Source organism: Mirounga angustirostris, unplaced genomic scaffold (assembly GCF_029215605.1).
Source record: "Mirounga angustirostris isolate CCGP_5_RB_7025 unplaced genomic scaffold, mMirAng1.0.hap1 SCAF_1, whole genome shotgun sequence".
In the NCBI taxonomy this organism is placed as follows: Eukaryota; Metazoa; Chordata; class Mammalia; order Carnivora; family Phocidae; genus Mirounga; species Mirounga angustirostris.
The window spans coordinates 206,018,993-206,036,570 of record NW_026991709.1 but is presented as its reverse complement, the minus strand read 5'-3'; the positions used below and the strand labels follow the sequence as shown (position 1 = coordinate 206,036,570).

The 17,578-nt window shown below is 58.3% G+C and overlaps 1 protein-coding gene across 2 annotated transcripts; it reads left to right on the top strand.

Annotated features, from left to right (window-relative positions):
- Positions 1-2,937: 2,937 nt before the first annotated feature.
- On the top strand, positions 2,938-17,507 carry ADGRE5 (adhesion G protein-coupled receptor E5). 2 transcript variants are annotated; one of them, XM_064569697.1, is made up of 20 exons: positions 2,938-3,094; positions 6,262-6,312; positions 6,518-6,637; positions 7,158-7,313; positions 10,270-10,401; positions 10,975-11,121; positions 11,564-11,710; positions 11,795-11,841; positions 11,971-12,048; positions 12,935-13,112; positions 13,194-13,301; positions 13,525-13,748; positions 14,316-14,495; positions 15,302-15,493; positions 15,730-15,956; positions 16,064-16,130; positions 16,251-16,342; positions 16,430-16,598; positions 16,687-16,785; positions 16,870-17,507. In XM_064569697.1, exons 1-20 carry the CDS (start codon positions 3,049-3,051, stop codon positions 16,897-16,899), a joined length of 2,490 nt encoding a protein of 829 aa, XP_064425767.1. In that variant the 5' UTR covers positions 2,938-3,048; the 3' UTR covers positions 16,900-17,507. The 2 variants fall into 2 exon arrangements, with proteins under 2 accessions (XP_064425767.1, XP_064425768.1); XM_064569698.1 differs by lacking the exon at positions 10,270-10,401.
- The last annotated feature ends 71 nt before the right edge of the window (positions 17,508-17,578 follow it).

The following is a 17,578-nucleotide window of genomic DNA, read 5'->3' as shown; positions in this document are numbered from 1 at the left end:
TTGAGGAACCTCCTACCAGTGGTCCAGCCCTCCAGGTGCCAGTTTCCCATCTGACACATAGGGACCCATCATGTCCCTGCCTCCCTGCTGTGAAACAGAGGTCACAAGATTGTCCAGGGAAGGGGGGGTTGCTGCCAAATAGGTCAGCGGGCCTGGAACTTCAGGGCAGAGGGAAGGAGGAGGAACAGTGTGATAGCCCAGCAAGGGCCAGATCAGGAAGCTTGAAGGGGGTTTCCTTCAGTGGGGGGAACGACAGGGGTGTGTGTGTGTTGGGGGTGGTTATTAAGTATGGAGCCCTACTGGATGCAGGCTCTTTGTCGGCACTGCAGAGACACGAATGGACCAAAGTCCTGCCCCTGGAGCTGACAGTCTAGTAGGGGTGGGGGCAGACGGTAAACAAGGTAAATAGGTATAGTCCATGATGAGAGGTGGCGAGGTGCTACAGAGAATGGAGAATCGAGAACATTGGGAGGACCTGGGGTGCTGAAGATGGGAGGAGATTACATTTGGACTCAAGGGGTGGGTCAGGAAATTGAGCCAAAACATGAAGAGGAGAAGGGAAGGAACCAGGAGGTTATCTGGGGTAAGAATATTCCAGGCAGAGGCAGCAGCTCGTGCAAAAGCCCTGAGGTCAGACCGTGCCTGGTGTTTTCCACAAGGAAAACTGCAGCCAAGTGAGCACGGGAAGTGCAGGAGGAGGTGAGGGCACAGAGGTGACAGGGCAGATCATGCAGGGTCTTATGTGCTGTGAGAGGACTTGGGGTTTTACCAGTGAGGTGGGAGCCATGGAGGGCTCTTGAGATGAGGAGGGGTGTGACCTGACTCAGGCGTTCGCAGGTGACCTTGGGCCACTGTGAGGGGAACCGAGTGTGGGGGCAGGAACCAGAACACCAAGGCTGGAGGTGACAGACCTAGACCAGGGTGGGGGGCCAATGAGGAGAGGTGGGAAAATTCTGGGTCTATCTGAAGGCAAGGCCCCAGGACTTGCTGACAGGCCAGATTGTGGTGGTGGTGCTGAGGATGTCCTTCTTCGTGCCTTCCCCAATCTTGCAGCCAACATCTCCAAGTCTTTTCTCCTGTTACCCTGTTCCTTCCTCACCCTGTTCTGTGAGGCCAGTGGGCAGGCATTTTAATCCCATTCACCAGACAGGAAAACTGAGTCCCGGGGAGGTCAGACCTGCTCCAAGGGCCCAAGACACACACCAGGGAGGAAAAGGCCAAAGAATAGATGGACACCGAGGGTGAGGATAGGTGTGGGGACAATACCCAAGGCAGCTCCTCCAGCCTCCCCCAAGCTGGAACCCCCAAGCCCCAGCTTCTCCAGGTACCAGCTGTCTGACCTGCAATCCTGTGGGGAGGGCATGTCCAGCCCTAAGGCTTCCAGATTCTGGAAAAAAAAAATTCAAAAATCCACCCCAGATCTGGTCTGGCCCCCTCCCCTCCCAGCCTCCTCCTGGGTCCTCCCGCCCCCAACACCCAAGTCCCTTGGGTCCTCTGGCAGAACCCTTTCCATGCCCCACCCAGGACAATGGGATTGGGGGTGGGGAGGGGGGGGAGGAAGAGGACAGGAAGGGGTTAATTCCAGGGGTGGAGGTGTTCCATCATCTCTGGGATAATGCTTCTCTGCTTTCAGCCATTTGTGACCTTTTTTTTCCATGACCAGCAATCTTCCCCCTTCGACCTATCATGTACTTACTATTTTCTTTAATTTTCTACACTTTTGCAGCCCCAAAACCATTCATTTAAAAAGGAAACTTTATATTGACATCCTAGTTGCAAAACCCTCTCGTTGCCCTGAAGAGTTGGTAAATCAAAAAACAAATGAAAACACAAGGAACATAAATACTGCCCTGGCTAAACCCCAGGGCCGCCAAGGTGTTAAAGACACATTAGCACCCAGTAGAGACTTTCTTCTGGACCTTGAGCTCTGGCAGGGACTCGAAGACTGGGCTGCCTGCTTACGGGTCCCAGTTCAGCCACTTGTTACCTGTGCCTCGACCTCCCCCTCTGTAAAATGGGAATCATAGCCCCACCTGCCTCGAGTTTTGCAGAGCAAGTGGGTTAAAATAGATACACAGATAATTCTAGGAGAATCAGGCCTGGCTCCAGTTAAGCGCTTTATAAAAAATTATTAGATGGCTCAGGAGAGAATCCAGTCATGTGGTTTATTAGAAAAGGAAACAACTCTTTCATCACGTGATTCTGTTACTGCCCAGGAGTCCCTGAAATGTAAGTTTCCCACCCAGGGGAAGGCTGGTCCAGAAAGGCCAGCTCCAGAAGCGAGCTGGCCCGTGGTCCTGCAAATTCTCTTCTTGGGGCCTGCCTGGCCCCCATGAAGGGCCCCTTCAAACTCCCCCAGCTTCCATTTGGACTCTGGACTCGCTACCTCAGTTTCTTCACCTGGGAAGCAGGGTTTGGGGGTGCCGTTGGCTCAGATGCCGGCCCCGGAGACGCAGGCAGGCTTGCCAAGGCAGCGAGCTCAGGGCCGCCTCCAACATGCGAGCCCCAAGCTATTTCTGACATGGCCCCCCCAACCTAAACACCCCTGCAAGAAGAGTCAGGCGGGGCCCCGGGCACGACTCCCACCCCACCCCCGCCCGCACGGCCCCACTCTCCGCTGGGGCACAGCCAGCCCAGGCACAGGGGGGCCAGCGAGTTTGTCAGGTGCTCAGATGGTGTGACTGGAGGCAGAGGATTTGCCAGCAGAGCAGGTTGCTCCCGGGTGTGTGTGCACGTGCGTGCGTGTGTGTGTGTGTGCGTGTGTGTGTGTGTGTGTGTGTGTGTGTGTGAGCCCGTGCAACGCCTCTGGGTCTGTGTTTTTACTGCACTTTCCTGTTGGCTTCCAGCTGCCCCGCCAGTTCCGGGGAGGGCCCTGGGCCAGCCGCTGCCCCCCCGCCTCCCCCTCTTTCTCCCCCCCCGCCCCCCCCCCCCCCCCCCCCCCGGCTTTCATAAAGTCCCGGCCAGCCTCGGGACGCCGCGGAGCCGCCCAGCCTGGGGAAACTGGACGGCCCGGCCCTTCCTCTGTTTCCCCTGCGGGCAGTTCAGACCATGGGAGGCCCCCGCCGCCGCAGCAGCTTCCTTCTCCTCCTTCAAGGTGAGGATTTGGGGGCCCCGCGGGGAGGGACGAGGGGGCTGTGCGGAAAGCACCCCTGGGCCCCTTGGCGCTCCGTGCCCCATGGAGAAATGGAAGGTGTGGCTGGCAGCTCCGGGGCCCCGCGGCGGAGGAAGCCACATGGCCAGGCAGGCACATTAGGAGAGGGGCTGGCAGTGCTCTCAAGGTGCTCTAGGAGCCCCCACCGCCACGCAGATCTCCGAGCTCTGTCCCAGAGACACTTTGGGGGCTGCCTCCCTAAGAGGGGAAACTGAGACACGGGGGAAGGAGAGAGGGCAAAAAGTGAGTGCTGGGACCCTGTAGGCAACTGCTTTTAACAGAGGGCATGGGGGATGCTGGGGAGCTAGGAGCCAGGACCCCTCCAATGGGGGGGGGTACTCCCAACATGTCCCCCACTGTCTCGGTGACAAGGGCAACCCCAGAGACCCCCACCCTTGCTCCCCCAGACCCAGCCAGGACTCCGCGGTGGGTTGAAGGAATTTTGCCAGCTGTGGGTTTGAACTTGATTTTTCACTGTGACTTTCCCCCACCACCCCCCTCCCTTCCCGCCCCACCCAGAGCGTCTCTAACCGTTATTGGGACAGCTTGTTGCTGAGCGACCAGGCAACAGAGTGAGGAAATGACATTTGGGGTGCCCCAACCAGAGCTTCCCTGGGCCACAGGGACGGGGGTTCCCTGTGCTGGCCCAGTGTGGCAGGCACGAGCGCAGGGACTCCCCCCAACGTCCCCATCCTGGCTTTCCTCAGGAGCAAGGATGGGAGTCTAAGTGGGACACAACTAATGGGGGGTCGTGTGTCCCTGGGGCCAAGTCATGGAGCCGCTGAGCTCATTTTCCACAGCAGTAAAATCATCCCCACTTTATAGGGTTAAGTGTTGAGTGAACTTGACACAACTATTCCTGGTTCACAGTAAGAATTAAGCAACAGCACTTTATTTTTTATTTTACTTTGTCTAATTGCCTTCTGGGCAGGACACTGGTGGGCCTGGGGTCTGGGCTGGGGGTCCTTAGCAGGAGGAGCAAGAGGAGGGTGACTGCCCCGCCCCCTGCCCCCAGGGTCCCTAAGCAAGAACCTATTGCTCAGGGCTGCACAGGCAATGCAAACCAGATGGGACCCAGAGCGGATGACCAGCAGCTCCTCTCCTGGCTCCTGTTTAGGTGACTTCCAAGGCCCCAGATGCAGAACGCCTGGCCCAGCAGCCTTGGTGGGGGAGGAGATCCCAGCCCAGCCCCAGTGGAGGGGATGGGGCACAAAAGAACCCCCCCCCCCAACACACACACCACAGTCTGGGAAACTTGAACTCGATTCCACTTTCCTCAGTCCCCCTTTTTTCACCGGATTCTTCCTGAGCTGTTTCTGGGCTCCAAGCCTCAGTTTGTCCATCTGTGGAATGGACATGACCAGAGCCCCTGCCTCCTAGGGCAGTTCTGAGCATGACGGTTGCTATTTGGGGCTTTGGAAGCTGGGGACAAATCAGTTCAGGTCCCACCCTGTTAGGGAAGGTCATTTTGTGGTCTGTCCTGCAAAGAGGAAGTGGGTCGAGGCTGAGGGTAGAACTAGCTAAGCCCTGTGGCCAGAGAGGAGGAAGAGAGGGATCCTCATTTGAGGGAGGGGAAGGGCATTCCAGCCTCAGTTTACCTTGGCTGGGAGGACCTCTTGGAGGGGGATCTCTGGACCCCCACTGGCCTGAGGGGTATCCAATTTGGACATAGGAACTAAATGGTTGGGGTACCCTCAAGTCTGTACTCCCCACAGCCCCTCAAGCCGTGCTCACAATGGCCAACTCCAGAATTCCCCTGGGAGCCCCATCCAGGGGCAAGAGAGTGTGAGTCATCCCTTCCCCTTGGCCCAGGAAGTGACTCATGCCCTCCCACCCTCCCTCCCGGGCCCCATCCCTCCGCCCACCATCCCGCTTTGGGTCTCCCTGGATAACTGGGGTCTCCACAGCTTGGCCAGCATTCCCAGATTGGCAGAGACACGGACGTCTCCCCTGAGCCCTTCCCATGCTTCCACCTGCTGCTGAGGCACCCTCCTCCCTCCCCCCTCCCTCCCCATTTCCATTCACCCCCCTCCTTCTAACTGTGTCTCTGTCTCCCAATCTTTCTCTCAATCTCTCTATCTCTGTGTCTCTCTGTCCAATCTCTGCCATCTTGGTCTCTCTCTTTCCATGAGTTCCCTATTTCTCTGTCCATCTCTAGCACTGCCTTAACTTCAGCCTGTTTCTCTCCCCCCACCTGTCTGTCCCCTCCTTCCTCTTTCTCCTCTTTCTGTGTCTCTGGCTCCTTCTCTCTCTCTCCCTCTCCTTATTTTCTCTCCATCACTATCTCCTACTCTCTCTCTCTGGTGAACAAGGAGCTCCCCATCCCTAGAGCCCCTGCTGACTTGAGGAGGACCCCCAAACACATGCCTGGGGAGTAGGGTCCCCCTGAGCAGCAGGAGTGGCAGGAGAAGAGCACCACCCCACCACCCCAAAGTGAGCCCACTGTGTCTTCCTGTGTGCCGGGATCCGGGGGTGAAATGTCACCACTGGGTCTCAAGCCAGTCATTGGGCTGACAGATGTTATGGGTGTGGTGTGCGCACACCTGTGTCCCCCAGCCAGGGTGCGGGGGCCGGAGCATCTTACATTCGGGGGCATCTGGTCCCCAGATGAACACCTGGTCCAACCCTTCACCTTCACATAAAGAAACGATGATAGTAAACACTCGGACACACCAGGCAGTATTCACGCGCTTACTTCTCACACGCCTCTAGGAAGGGCGGCCCATCATCATTCCCATTTGACAGATGGGAAAACTGAGGCACTGGGAAGAGAGGTCACCTGACCAAGGTCTGGGATTTGAACCAGGGCCACCCATCTCCCGTCTGTCTACTGAACTGTTGTCACAGGTCAGCAGGAGCCAAGACCCCCAGGGGCTTGGGCCCCTTCCCCACCCTCAGTCTGAAACCCATCCCAGGCAATGGTGGCAGACAGTCTGACTGTGGGCACTGGAGTCCAGGTAGGGCTGCTTGCTCTCGCATTAGAGACGGACAGAGCCCAAGCCTGGGAGGGGTCGGCAGCCCCTTTTCCCTCAGATGTGTCACCCTTAGTTCTCCGTCAATCCTTCCCTACTCTGGGCAGCCCCCCAACACACACCCTCTCTCTGTTCCAGTGCTGGGCGACTCGCTGATTCTGTTGGAAGTTGGATCCCAGAAAACCAGTGGTGAGACTGCTGGGAGCAAAGAAGTCACAGCCAGAGCCTGGGGAAGGGGCCCTGGGCCCCCACAGCCTAGGCAGGGGGGAGGCCTGCTGCAGGGGGAAGGCCAGGGCTGCCCCTCCCAGCAACCCCTCCTTTGGGGATGATCCTGTCCCCCTCCCCAGCACCTGGCTCAGACCTCACCTTCCCACTGTGGTCGCCATCCCCACAGACTGTGCTCGCTGGTGCCCTCCGAAATCCACGTGTGTCAATGCCACCACCTGTCGCTGCTCCCCAGGATTCATTTCTTCGTCCGGGGAGATGTTCACCAGCCGCTTGGAGAGCTGTGATGGTACAGGGGCTTGGGATGGTGCAGGGGCGCGGAGACGGTGGGGCATAGCCCAGTGCCCATGGGGGATGCGAGTGGTGGTTGGGGTCTCAGCCTTTGGCCTTGGGACTGTCATCAAGGGCAGAGAAAAGAGAAAGGAAAAGATAGAAAAGTGGAAAATAAGTGAATAAACATGGCTTCCTGGAGAGAGAGGAGCTCTGGAGTCTGTGCTTCACTTTGCCCTTCCCGGACTGGGCGGGAAGATGCAGAGCTGCCACCCCCCACCATTTCAGCACTCCCTACTGAACTCAAGTCCAGGATGCCAGACAGAGGGCAGAGAAGAGCAGAGCTCACTGATTGGGCTTCAGGAATGGCTTGCTCCAGCTGCAGCCCAGCCTCTACAGCGTAGCTTAAGAGTCTAATCCTTTCCCAAAAGACACTTTAAGCGTTGGCCCCGTGCTGGGGAGTCAGGTGTGGGATAGGGATCTCTTCCTGAAGGAACTCATGCCTTTGGGAGGTGACCCTTTACCCTGTTGTGTTCCAGACATCAACGAGTGTGGACCATCCTCGGCAGTGTCCTGTGGAAAATTCGCAGATTGCCAGAACACAGAGGGGAGCTTCTACTGCACGTGCATCCAAGGATATGAGCTTGCTTCCCAGGCAAGAACATTCAGGAATGAGAGTGAGAACACGTGTCAAGGTAAGAGCCACCCCGCACTTTCCATCTCCCCGTCCATGAGGTTTGGGGTCACCAGAGCCATTCCTGAACCATCCCACGTCTGTCTGCCTGTTCCTGAGCCTCCAGCACAGAGAGGCAGGGTAGTGTGAAGGCCAAGGGCCCAAATCCTGACTTTGCCACTTGATAGCTGTGATAGCTGTGTGTGTGAAACACTGGCCAGGACACTTATTCGGAAATCACCGTTAATGTGCAAGATGTGATAACATTATTGTGATTTGTGTGTGTGTGTGTGTGTTTTTTAAAGAGTCCCTATTTTTTACAGATGAAAAGAAAAGTAGCTTTGCTTTTTGTTAACTGTGTGACCTTAGACAAGTTCTTTCACTGCTCTGTGGCTATTTACCCATCTGTAAAAAGGGGGTGACAATGGTGCTTACCTCATAGAATTGCTGGGAAAATAGAGACACAGCAAAGCACAGAATGGTGGCTGTTGGGTTTTGAATGATCCTCATCATGATTAATGCACCCCCTCCAAGATGGGCACCCCTGGGGTCTGCCCCAGGATGGGCATGGAGACCGGCTGCTCCCGTCCACCCCCCACCGCAGTCACATCTCTTGCCGTGGTCTTGCCGGGTGATGCCACAGTGCGGGCCCAGGTGAAGCCCGGCCTCTGTGCATCACCAGGACTTGCCCCCCTCCCAGGGAGAACAGCAAGCACAGGAAGGGGCTTCGGGTATCCACAGGGGGCAGAGAGGGCCAGCAGTGAGTGGGCAGGAGCAACCACTTGCCCAGAGGGAGGGGGTTAGCGCAGAATAGAGAGAGAGAGAGCAGGGGAGGAGAGCAGAAGTGAGAGGTGAGGACGAGGTGAGCTGGGGGTCCAAAGGACTCTGGGGTGGGTCCATAGGCCCTCCCTGCTGTGGAGAGAAGAGCCTACAGCCTTGGTCCCCAGCGCCGTCCTGCCCTGCGTGCAGACAGAGGGCTGCAGAGCCTCGCCAGTGGGAGGGAAGGGAGGACCTGCGCGTCCGTGGAGCCCAGGGGGAGGGCTCTATCCACGGCTCTGCTGCTCCCTAGGGGCCTCTGGGTGAACGCTCGGCCCCAAACCTGTGGCCTGGCCAGAGGACAGAGCCTTTCTGTGACATATGCCTGGACAGGGGGTGCCGCCCCCCGACTGCTGTGAGCCCCCAGCATGGGTGGTCGCTGTGGTTACAGAGAGGCTGTATTGCTGTATCAGAACAGGCCAGGGCTGAGAGAGGGGGCTCGGTGAGGCCGCTGGGCAGGGACATGGATGCACAAGAGACGGGAGAGGGACCACTGTGGACCTCAAGCTGGGTGACAGGGCGAGAACAATCTGCTGGCTTGGCCCAGGGCCTGCTGCCTCAAGACCTAGCTCTGGGACGGGCTCAGCCTTTGCCGCAGCTGAGGACACATGCCGCCATGTCGTGGCAGTGGGATCTGCTGCAGACGGGAGACCCAGGCCCTTGCTCCACTTTCCCCCAGGCATCAGAGGACATCCTGGGCACCCACCTGGTGTCCCGAACCTCTCTGAATCCCAAGGCTCAGAACCCTCCCCGGAGGGTCACTTTCGGATGTTTGGACTGCCCCTCTGCCTCCCCAGCATCTCATTTGCATAAAACAAGAGGGGAATGGCATTCAAGATACTTGGCAGGAGGTGCAATATCCATCCTCTTCACCACCATCAGTACCCGCCTGAATGAGACCTGCCCCCACTGGAGCCCACATGGGCCTGGCCATACCAGGAGCCCTCTCAGGCCCTCGGCCACGACAGACCCAGGGACCCCATCAGGAAAGGTGGGAGGACGGAGATTTGAGGGCGGGTGTGCGGCCGGCCCTGCCCTAGCCAGCATCCCACCTGGAGAAGTCTCTTCCTGATACCCTGACCCCGGCTTCTCAGCCATTCGGCCTTCCTCTGTTTCCCTGCGCAAGGACCCTCCCTGGTAGCTTTGATTCAGCCTGGATGACCAGGACCCAGAGGATGTTGTGTTTGGGGTGGGCCAGGTGACACCAACCCCCCACCCCCACGCACACACATGCACACACACTTAGAGAGTCAGGTGAACCCAGAAGCTCCTGTCTGGACCAGATGACAAGAGAGGCTGTCATCCAGGACCATTGCCCCGGGTCTAACCCTCTCCTGAGGAGGTCAACTCAGGTCCCATGGAGCACTGGACCGCTCAGGGACTGAAGACGGAGGCTGAGCCACATTCAGCTGGGCCCAGTGTGTGCATCCCTGGTGGGAGGCCAAAGGCCAAGAAGACAGAAACATGGGCCACCTCTCGCTCATCAGCACCTGCCAGAAAAAGGCATCTTCACTGCCCCAAGGCTGCCTGACTGGACATCAGTGACACTGTCCACCCCAGCCTGGTGCCCACTGTCCGGACGGCCCTGACTTGTCTGGCACCATCCTTACTCTCCCTGCCCCACCCAAAAGCCTCGTCCTTGGAGGGCCTGGCTTAGAGGTGGGTCTTGTCCATCTCCGTGGAGCTGGAATCTCAGGGTTTGCATGGATGGGAGTGTTCTGCAAGGATCACTGGAATTCCAAGCGTGAACTCAGCCAGTGAGCGGCCACCCTGGGGGAGTTAGGACGAAGACCATCGCTGGGAGCCATGACAGGTCCCGGTCCGGGAATGCAGCATTTCCCCTGCACTTGGTTCCCAGGAAGGCCCACCCTGGACTTGTCCAAGTCCTCAGGCTTGGACGCAGGTGGCCGTGATGTCCCTGCCCCAGCTGGGAGCTGCCCAGAGAGGCCGAGGGAGCCAGGGCTGGCAGACGGGGAGGACTTGGACCACTTCTGGCAACATCTGGAAACAGAACATCTGGGCCACCATGCTCGCCCATAGCACGCCTCCGTGTGAATTAGAAAAGGCACCCACTCACCAGAGAAGAGACAGTGGGGCCTTCCAGATGCTTCTATCCCAGGACACAACTGCAGGCACCCATCACCCTCTCCTTCCCCCTGCAGACGTGGACGAATGTCAGCTGAAACCCCGAATCTGTAAAAGCCGCAGCATCTGCACCAACACCCAGGGCAGCTACACCTGCAAGTGCCTGCCCGGCTTGGAGCTCAGCCCGGGCGACCCGAATCTGTGCACAGGTAGAGGCCCTGGCAGACGCTGTGAGGCTGCGCTGGAGCTGGGGAGGGGCCGAGGCAGATCCCGCAGCCCCAGGAGGAGGGAGAGGACCCTCAGGTTCCAGAAACACCAGGGGTTTGCTCTGCCCAAGGATTCATCTCCCCGGAAGGTCACACCACAGAGCAGGGAGGCAGCAGGGCCTTCTGGACCTGGGGTCCCCTTGTGGAGCCCCCAGCCTCTGCGCACACCTCCCGGCCTCACCCCTCCTCACCTGTCACATGGAAGCAGAGGAAGATGTCACTTCCAGTTCCCAGAAAGGGAACCTGGGCCAGAGCTGGGGAGGGAGTAGGCAAGAGTCCTTAGAAAGAAAGTTCAGGCTCCATGACTCAGTCTCCCTCCTGGTTTCACAGCCTATAATCTGGGGACCATGGTCCCTGCCGTGCCTCTCTTGCAGGGAAGCCATTGTAAGGTGCTTTGAGGTTGAAGTTGAAGGTCACCAGGCGTAGCATGTGCAATAATGGTGGGGTCCTTGGTGCCAGGCAGTAGAAGAGGGGCAGTGAGTGGAGGGGACCCTGACCCTCTGGCTTTGTCCTCAGATGTGAATGAATGCACGTCAGGGCAGAACCCATGTCACAACTCCACCCACTGCCTCAACAACATTGGGGGCTACGAGTGCCGCTGCCGCCCTGGCTGGAAGCCAGTTCCTGGGTCCCGCAATGGCCCCAAGAACACCGTCTGTGAAGGTACAGAGCTCAGATGCCACATCCTGGAGACCCACACTCAGAACATCTGATCACATATTCAGTGGCACCGACACAAACCAAGCAGAATGACCCCTGGGGGTGCCCTGTTGTGCCAGGAGTTAATTCTTTTGAGACTGGTTGGGAAAAGATCTGGGGGTTCTTGGGGAAGGAGCTGGGGTACCAAGGAGCAGGCTCCTTGGAGACCCCAGACAGCAGCTAATTACTACCTGGGACAAAGGTATTTCTATAGTCACAACCTGCACATCTGTACAAGGCTCACGTGCTTCATGTCAGGCTTCCCACACTTCCCATGACCCCTGCATCACCAGGATGTGGGTTCAGCGGGTGATATCACCTCCAGCCAAGGGGAGACACTAACACAGGAAAAGGGGGCAGGACACGGAGGGGAAAGGGGTCCTGACTCCCATCTTTGTGTCCCCAGATGTGGATGAGTGCAGCTCTGGGCAGCCTACGTGCCACGAGTCCACCGTCTGCATCAACACCGTGGGCTCGTACAAATGCCGCTGTCGCCGGGGCTGGGAGCCCAAACCCGGATTCCAGAATAGGCAGCCCAACACCACCTGTGAAGGTACCTGGTCTGACCTGACCCCAGACCCCGCCCCTGACACACACAGACTCTCACACCTAATGAATGGTGTTCTATCCCCTGCAGAGATGTCCTTCCCCACCTGGACCCCACCCCCTGGAATCAAGAGCCAGGTGAGTGGCCCCAGCAGGGACCAGGAGGCAGGAATCCCTCTGTGCAGCCCGCCTGATCCACCCATTTTCCCCCAGCTCCCCCACCCACACATGAGGCTCTCTGACCCCCTTCATGTCCCCTCTCCTCAGAGCATGTCCCACTTCTTTGAAAGAGTCCAAGAACTGCACAGAGACTTCAAGCCAGCCTTGGCTCAGGACACCATGCAGGTAAGGGCAAGAGCTGAGGGGACCCCTGGACAGCATGGGGGTGGCTGAGGGATGCTTCCATGTGGGTGGAGACAGCCCAAGCAGGGGTTACACAAATACAGATGTACATACACACCCCAAAACATGTACACACAACACACACACACGGAAGGAATATAATGCCAAAAGAACGGAGCAGTTAGGAATTTCACCTCCATGGTTAGACCACGAAGGTTCAAATCCTCCCCAACACCCCCCTACCCCCACCCATTGTACTTTCTGCTATGTGACCTGAGGCAAGTGACTCCCCCTCTCTGGGCCTCAGTCTCATCTGGAAGTAATGCCTGCTCTATATAGTTGGAAGGTTTTACGTGAACTAATAGAAGGAAAGTTCAAAGAAAGAGCGGGGCCTGGCATGCGGTGAGCGTGATATGTGTTTGCCTATGTGCTAAGCCGGGTAGGAATGTGGGAGCCCCTGGGTCATTTTAAATATTCTAGGAGCTATATTAAAATAAACAAGTAAAATTACACAAGTGAAATTAATGTGAAGACTGCATTTAATCCAATAGATTCATAATATTACCACTGCAACGTGGAGCCACATTTCGGGTGCTCGAGAGCAACCGTTCTGGACAGGGCAGACCTAAACCAGAGACTGGCAGGAAGCCCACGCCTGGGACAAGTTAAGCACCAGTTACGGTCCATGCGTGCAGGCCTATACTCAACCCCCTCACTTGTTTTCTGACTACTGCACCGTCTCAGTGATTCCCCTATCACCCCACTGACCCCCAGGCCGCCCCAGGTGGTTCTGCAGTGTCCTCCTTGGTGGAGGGGGCTGGTGAGGTCAGGGTCCTTTGGGCAGCCCCTGAGGGACAGTGACGCACCAGCTGTCACCTGTCACTCCCAGGACCTCATCAAGTCAGTGGATGAGATGCTGGAGGCCCCCAGGGACCTGGAGACCCTGCCCCTGCCTGAGAGGCACCTCATGGCCACCCACTTCCTCTTGGGCTACGAAGCAGTCCTGAGGACGCTGGCCAAGGCCATGCCTGGAGCCTCCTTCACCTATCTCTCCCCTTCGAACACAGGTGAGACCTTGCCCTGTCTTGCCCCAGCCCTGGACCCCAAACCATACCCAGAGCCCCCAGTCACTGCCCCTCTCTCCTCAGAGCTATCCCTGATGATCCAGGAGCGTGGGGAAGGAAACATCACCATGGGTCAGAGCCATGCACGGATGCTGCTGGACTGGGCTGTGGCGACTGGAGCCAGGGATTCGGGTAATGGCAGGGAATCCGAGAGGACGCCAGTGGGAGAGGGGAGGGGAGCGGGGATGTGGCTAGGGGTGAGGTTCTGAATATGTAACAACTGGAAATTGAGCTATCGCCAGGGCCCCTGGGCATCCTGGTGGATTGGAGAGCCTGAATCAGAGGTCTCAGGAGGCAGGATGGGGCATGGGAGGAAGGAGGGCAGCAGAAGGTAACCAACCTGTCTATCCCCCAGGCCCCACCGTGATGGGTATCCTCTCCAGCTGCAACATGCAGAAATTGCTAGCCAATGCCTCCTTGGAGCTGGAGCCTGAGAAGAAAGTTGAGCTGAACAAAATCCACCAAAGTCCTTTCCGTGGTGCCGAGCCTAGGCTCCTCTCGGCAGTCAACTTGGTCTTTCTGAGCAACACAAACACAGAGAAACTTGACTCCCCCGTCACCTTTGCCTTCTCCCACCTGGTGAGTATTCAGGTGGGGAGGAATCAGCCCTACTCCTCACCCCTTACTTAGCCAAGGTCACGGTGGTTCCTCTGCAGCCTTCATTTCCCCACTCTGCTCCTTCCTCGGACGGACCTCAGGGCCTTTGCACTTGCTGTGCCCTCTGTTTGGGACACAATTTTCTCCCACGCAACTCAGTCCTTTACCTGGTTCCAGTCTTTGTTCAAATAGTACCTCCTCTTTTAGGCCTTCCCTGACCTCCTTATTTAAAATTGCAATTTGTAGTTATGCCCCATCTCCCTCTATGCTGTTCCTTGTTTTAATAGCACTTACTCCCTTCTAACACACTATCTAGTTTACGTGTTAGATTTATTATTTACATCTGTCTCCCCCACTAGCATGCCAACCCCAAAAGGGCAGGGACTTGTGTCTGCCCTGTTTGTTGTGTGCCAGGCTGGGGGACAGAGCAAAGTAGGTGCTCAGTAAATACTTATCAAAGGAAAAGCAGCCCTCCTTGGGCTCAACTCAAGCCCAGGACCCAAGAATGGCTCCAGGCTAACCACTCCAACCATTCCCACCTGCCCACAGCCGGAGACACCTGGGCCACGGCAGGAGCTGATCTGTGCATTTTGGAAGAGTGACGGCAACAGCAGTGGGCACTGGGCCATGACAGGCTGCCAGACCCTGGGCACCAGGAATGGCAGCACCACCTGCCGGTGCAACCACCTGAGCAGTTTTGCCATCCTCATGGCCCACTATGACATAGAGGTGAGCAGCCAGGGGCCACCCTCAAAAGCCCACAGGTGGCAAGGTTGGCTTAGGTGAGACAGGCAGCTGGTTCTTGATGGTTAAGGCCCAACTGGCCCTATATGGTCACACAGACCAGGTGGCCCCACCCCATGCCTCCCAGCCTCTTCCCTGGGACCCCCGCCAGACCTCCCCATGGCTCAGCAATTAAGCGGTGTGGCCTGGCACTGCAGTCCCTGCTCTGACTGTCCACTTCAAACCAGTTGTTAAATATTGCTGAAAGCTCCTAAGGGAGCACAACTTTCTGTATGAGACCTCAGAGACCCATAGGCAAGCTGGTCCGCATGTTTAATTGGAATGGGCCAAGCAGAGTAGGGGCGCTTGTGGTCGAGGCCAAAAGTCCAGGAAAGACAAAAAGGTGGGTTTCAGTGAGTTGACAATGTGACAGGTGTAGAAGGAGTAAAATTTGAGATGAGGGAGAGGAGGATCAGAAAGATGGGACCATCAGTATTAGAAAAGAAGGATGTGGCCTTGAGGCTTCCCTGGGGACCTTCTCAGAAGTCTGGGTGTTCAGTGGGGAGGCCCATCAGGAGGAACTGGGGACCCCTGCTGCATCCATGGTTGTTGGGGGTGCCAGGGCGGTATTTAGGATGAGAGACACACAGCAGGCTTGCTCAGGTGTTGAGGGCAGAGGATGTCGGGGGAGGTGAGCGGCATGATCAGAGACCTACAAGGCAGGCCCCAGATGGGTCTGGGTGGTGAGGCCCACGAGGGCAGGAAGTCCTCAGGGCACTGACCCAGTCCCGCGCACCCCATCCTGCATCTAGGACCAGAAGCTGGCCCTGATCACCAGGCTGGGGCTGGTGCTGTCGCTAGTCTGCCTGCTGCTGTGCATCCTCACCTTCCTGCTGGTGCGGCCCATCCAGGGCTCGCGCACCACCGTGCACCTGCACCTCTGCATCTGCCTCTTCGTGGGCTCCGCCATCTTCCTGGCGGGCATCGAGAACGAAGGCGGCCAGGTGAGGTCCGGGCCGGTGGAGGGTCCCACCCTCACCAGAGCGCTAGGCCGGCGAGGCCCGGGAGAGGGGGAGACCCGCCCACTCCCGGGGCTCGGTGAGGACAAGCCCGGGAGGCACGGGGCTCCCGCCCCCGCCCCCCTCCAGGCCGCGGCCCCGCCCGCCCGAGGGAGGGCCCTGTGGGGGCGGCCCCTGGCGGCCCCGCCCCTCCCCGACGTCGCCCCGCCCCCGCCCTGCAGGTGGGGCTGCGCTGCCGCCTGGTGGCGGTACTACTGCATTACTTCTTCCTGGCCGCCTTCTGCTGGATGAGCCTCGAGGGAGTAGAGCTCTACTTCCTGGTGGTGCGCGTGTTCCAGGGCCAGGGCCTGAGCAAGTGGCAGCTCTGCCTGATCGGCTACGGGGTGTCCCTGCTCATCGTGGGCATCTCCGCGGCCGTCAACAGCGAGGGCTATGGCCGCACCCTCTAGTGAGTGCAAGCAAGCGAGCGGTTCGAGTGGAGGGCAGGGAACCCCAGTCCGGGCCACAGTGCCCCGCCCCTCCGGGGCTCTGACGGGACCCTCCCCTCTCACCCAGTTGCTGGTTGAACCCAGCCCGTGGCTTCCTCTGGAGCTTCCTGGGACCTGTGACCTTCATCGTTCTGGTAAGTGCCTCCCAGGCCCCAGCCTGAGGGACGTGACCCCACACTGAGCCCTACTAGACCAGTTCCCTCCCTGCAGTTCCAAGGACTCCCCCTAATGCAAATTCTGTGCTCCCCGCCCAGTGCAATGCTGTGGTCTTCGTGACTACTGTCTGGAAGCTCACTCAGAAGTTTTCCGAGATCAACCCAGACATGAAGAAACTAAAGAAGGCCAGGTGAGAGCAGGGGCCAGGAGGGGGCTGGCAGGGAGCCTAGGGTGTGTGAGCGGGGCCTCCCCCACTGAAGCCCCGCCCTCCCTGCAGGGTGCTGACCATCACGGCTGTGGCTCAGCTCTTTGTGCTGGGCAGCACCTGGGTCTTCGGCCTCTTCCTCTTCAACCCGCAGAGCTGGCTGCTCTCCTACACCTTCACCATCCTCAACTGCCTGCAAGGCCTCTTCCTCTTCGTGCTCCACTGCCTGCTCAACAAGAAGGTGAGCTGCAGCCACTATGGGTGGGGTGCGCGGGGGCCCCAGTCCCGGGGCCTGCCCCTTCCCTAACCTGGCACCCTGGGCCCCACAGGTGAGGGAGGAGTACAGAAGGTGGGCCGGCAGGGTCACGGCGAACAGGTACTCGGAGTTCACCACATCCACGTCTGCCCCCAGCCACAATCAGACCCAGGTAAGGGCTGAGCCTGGGGTCGGGGTGCTGGGCCAGAGGGCACCCCACCCAGACTCCGTTCTCACGGTGCTCCTTTCTCACCAGGCCCACAGGCCCTCCGAGTCCGGTATGTGACAGCGCGGGTCCGGCCAGGCCGGTAGCTCCTGCGGCCTCAGCAGCTTTTGCACGTGCTAAAGACTGTCCCCTCCTCCTTCACCACTCCGCTCCCTCTGCCCTCCTGCCTTGGCCCCCACGTGCATCATAGAAAGCAGGGGGCAGCAGCTGTAGTCTGGCACCGAACCCCAGAACACCCAGCCAGGTGGGGAGTTGGACCTGCCGGGCCTGCTTCTGGCGGCCTCTGGGCTGCACTCCAGCCAGGACCCAACATGAGGGCAGCGGCTGGCCCGGGGCTGCAGCCCGTCCCTGCTACACAGGCCTGGAAAGACCAAGAACTCCTGTGCCCGGCCTGGCCTTTCCCCTCATCTGTCTTTGCCACAGAACGAGAGGCCAGGGTGCTGGGGCCCAAGCTGCCCCTTAAGCTAAGACTGAGGCCAGGGGTGGGAGAAGGGCAGGGGCCCTCCTAGCCCCATCGCCTGAGGTTCACGGTACAGAGGCCCATCTGCCCCTGGAGGCAGAAGGCTCTCGCTGTTGTGAAGGTTGTGGATACTGTATGGTTTTTTTTTAATCTGTATAAACCTTTCAATGTTGACACTTAAAAATTAAATATCACACTGATAACAGAAGCTGGCTGTGGGGGATGGCTGGAGCTCACTGGCCAGGCCTGCTACCTCCGTGAAATGCTGAGAACTGACAG

Coding starts and splice junctions, on each gene's coding strand:
- ADGRE5 (XM_064569697.1), top strand. CDS start 3,049: ATGGGAGGCCCCCGCCGCCGCAGCAGCTTCCTTCTCCTCCTTCAAG. Junction 6,313..6,517: donor TGGATCCCAGAAAACCAGTG/GTGAGACTGCTG, acceptor CCATCCCCACAG/ACTGTGCTCGCTGGTGCCCT. Junction 16,599..16,686: donor ACTGCCTGCTCAACAAGAAG/GTGAGCTGCAGC, acceptor TGGGCCCCACAG/GTGAGGGAGGAGTACAGAAG.